Source organism: Berghia stephanieae, chromosome 13 (genome assembly GCF_034508935.2).
Source record: "Berghia stephanieae isolate SIO BIC M18660-M18661 chromosome 13, UCSD_Bste_1.3, whole genome shotgun sequence".
NCBI classification, from domain to species: Eukaryota; Metazoa; Mollusca; class Gastropoda; order Nudibranchia; family Aeolidiidae; genus Berghia; species Berghia stephanieae.
Genome location: NC_088372.1, coordinates 30,975,554 through 30,978,053, shown reverse-complemented (window position 1 = coordinate 30,978,053; position 2,500 = coordinate 30,975,554). Strand labels below are relative to the sequence as shown.

The 2,500-nt window shown below is 38.4% G+C and overlaps 1 protein-coding gene across 4 annotated transcripts in view; it reads right to left on the bottom strand.

Annotated features, from left to right (window-relative positions):
* Positions 1-2,500, bottom strand: part of LOC144958831 (mitogen-activated protein kinase kinase kinase 3-like) — a 67,764-nt gene that overhangs the window by 34,307 nt on the left and 30,957 nt on the right. For all 4 annotated transcript variants that reach the window (XM_078891053.1, XM_078891055.1, XM_078891054.1 and 1 more), the window contains exon 2: positions 202-738. In XM_078891053.1, coding sequence (XP_078747179.1) covers positions 202-259 — 58 coding nt within the window. In that variant the 5' untranslated portion in view covers positions 260-738. The remainder of the gene's footprint in view (positions 1-201; positions 739-2,500) is intronic.

Sequence of the window (2,500 nt, the reverse complement as noted above, 5' to 3'; positions counted from 1 at the left end):
AGGGAATATTAGGATGATGATGATGATGATGATGATGATGATGATGATGATGATGATGATAATGATGATGATGATGATGGGAGGCGATGGCGATGGTGGTGGTGGTTGTGGGGTTCACACTGGTGATGAAAAAGTCACGTATCTAATAATTAGGGTTAAGAATGTCTTGATCGATGACGGGGGTAAGACTTTTGTACTCACCGTTTGGGTTTTTATCCATTCTTGAAGTGACAACATCCACGTGATCACTCCTGGTCATTGACCTTGGCACGTGACTAGGTCAAGGTCGTGAAACACAGGTCAAAGGTCATTATCGCCATCGCTGTTCATAATAATTAATTATCACCTAATTCCAAATCCGAATTTCTCAACACGATTGATTAAAAACAACAAACAAACACGGCTCTACATTTTCCCTGGCCTACATTATGAGTTTTCTTAATCCTTACATCAAGAATAAAGTTTGAATTCACATATAATGGTAGAAATATATCTGGATCACTTCCGTATATTGACGACACAACTATATCCAAAGGACATGAATCCGATGAAAACGTAGCTAATATGAAATACTGGCAATGTAATATTGCAACGAATGAATCACAGCCTATGCTCCTCCTCAAAATTCCAACAATTGCACAGAACAGAATAATATCACAAATAATTCCTCAATGAGGTAGGTGGCTGGTTGAATAAATGGATGTATAGTTGGATGAACAATTTCGTTTGTCTTTCAATCTGGAAAAGAAAAGCAAATTTTTTTTTAGAAAATTTAAAACAAGGAATGAGATAAGGGGGGATAGGGGAATGATGCGTTTATAAAGCACATTTAGACTATTATTATAATTCATTAATTTTCCAAACGATCAGTATTATTTCCTTTTCGTTCGCTTTCTGTGTCCAATGGTTGCTTTCATTACACTTTACATTAAAGAAAATATAATTAACAATAATTAAAAGACAACGATTAATCAAGAAAGAAGAAAGTGAGTTTTTGTCAGTAGCATTTAAGGTAACAATAGATGACAACCTTGCTGGCTGTGCTTTTGAATACAAATCGGTTCACTTTCTTTTGGTGGTCGTCGCTCTATATATGTAATGTAATTTTTTGGAGAAGAGTCAGGGTACAAAAGGCTACGTCCAATGCAATTTAAGTAGTAGAGTTATCCTTCAGAGTCATTAGGCCCATGGAGCCAAGAGTTTAGCCCGGTTTCTATTGCGTGAAACAGACAATAACAATTGTTTGCTAGTCTTTGGATAGGACGCCAGCCGCCTATCACAAAGTACTTTCCGCCGGCGCGCTACGTCCAATGCCATTTAAGTAGTAGAGTAATCCTTCAGAACCATTAGGCCCATGGAGCCGAGAGTTTAGCCCGGTCTCTAGTGCGTGAAACAGACAATAACAATTAATTGTTTGCTAGTCTTTGGATAGGACGCCAGCCGCCTATCGCAACGTACTTTCCGCCGTCACGCTAGATCTAGCAGACTCGGCTAACCAATCACTATTAATGGGTGGATAGGGGAGTCAGAAAGAAAGAAAGAATCTCGACTGCATCCCGGATCGATCTGTTCCTTTGCGTGTGAAGCGAGTGTCCTACCAATTGGATTCAATAGTCTGATGTCACGCGCCCGGCAACGGCGGCCATCTTGGTTCTAAACAAAGAAAATCATTACTTTTTATTCTTCATGCTGGCTAGAACTTATCATTCCCTTTTCATATGCCTTGTGATCAGAATGTGTAAATAAAAGTCAAAACATGATCAAATTGATGGGGTTTTTTTCCTCTGGATACGCGTTTAAGCTCGCCGGAGAAATATTTCATACGGCGTCCGCCATTGTTCCGATAGTTTAGAGCCAGTGTTACTAAGTTACCATACGTCATTAGGAAGGAAGTGACATTACGACTGTTGAAGACTATTGAGCTATCATAATAGATGCTTTCTTGTGTTACAGCTTGTGAAATGCCATGCATTATAGATAGCATGCGCTTGTCTAAGAAGCTCATAACATTGCCATCCGGAAATATAACGGACCAACACACAAAATTGTGTGTATCCATGAAAGTTTATAATCAGGTTAATACAGTTCAGTGAGCATTACTCATAAACGCGGATGGCAAAAAATAATAACAAAGACCTGAGTGACGTCATCTTCGAACTATCTATATTGAGGGGCTGTGAAAAGGGCCGCATAATACAATATACCAATTCAAATCGATGGATGGCATTGTAGATAAGTAAAATTATGTCCATCTATGCGACCTTCTAAAGCAATCATTGCCAACTATTTTTTTGTTTTTATGTTTTTAGGTGTTTAACGGCGCTTTCGAACTGTTTAGGTCATTTAAGCGCCCGTCTCTGGCTTTTATCAATTTTTATCGGCCTTGAGAGGCCATAGCTGCTCAATCGTGTTAATGCTGGTGTAATAAAATTTTATAAAATCATAATAGTTACATGTTTGTTATTTTAAAATGTTTATTGACAATTTCTGCAGGAGTTCA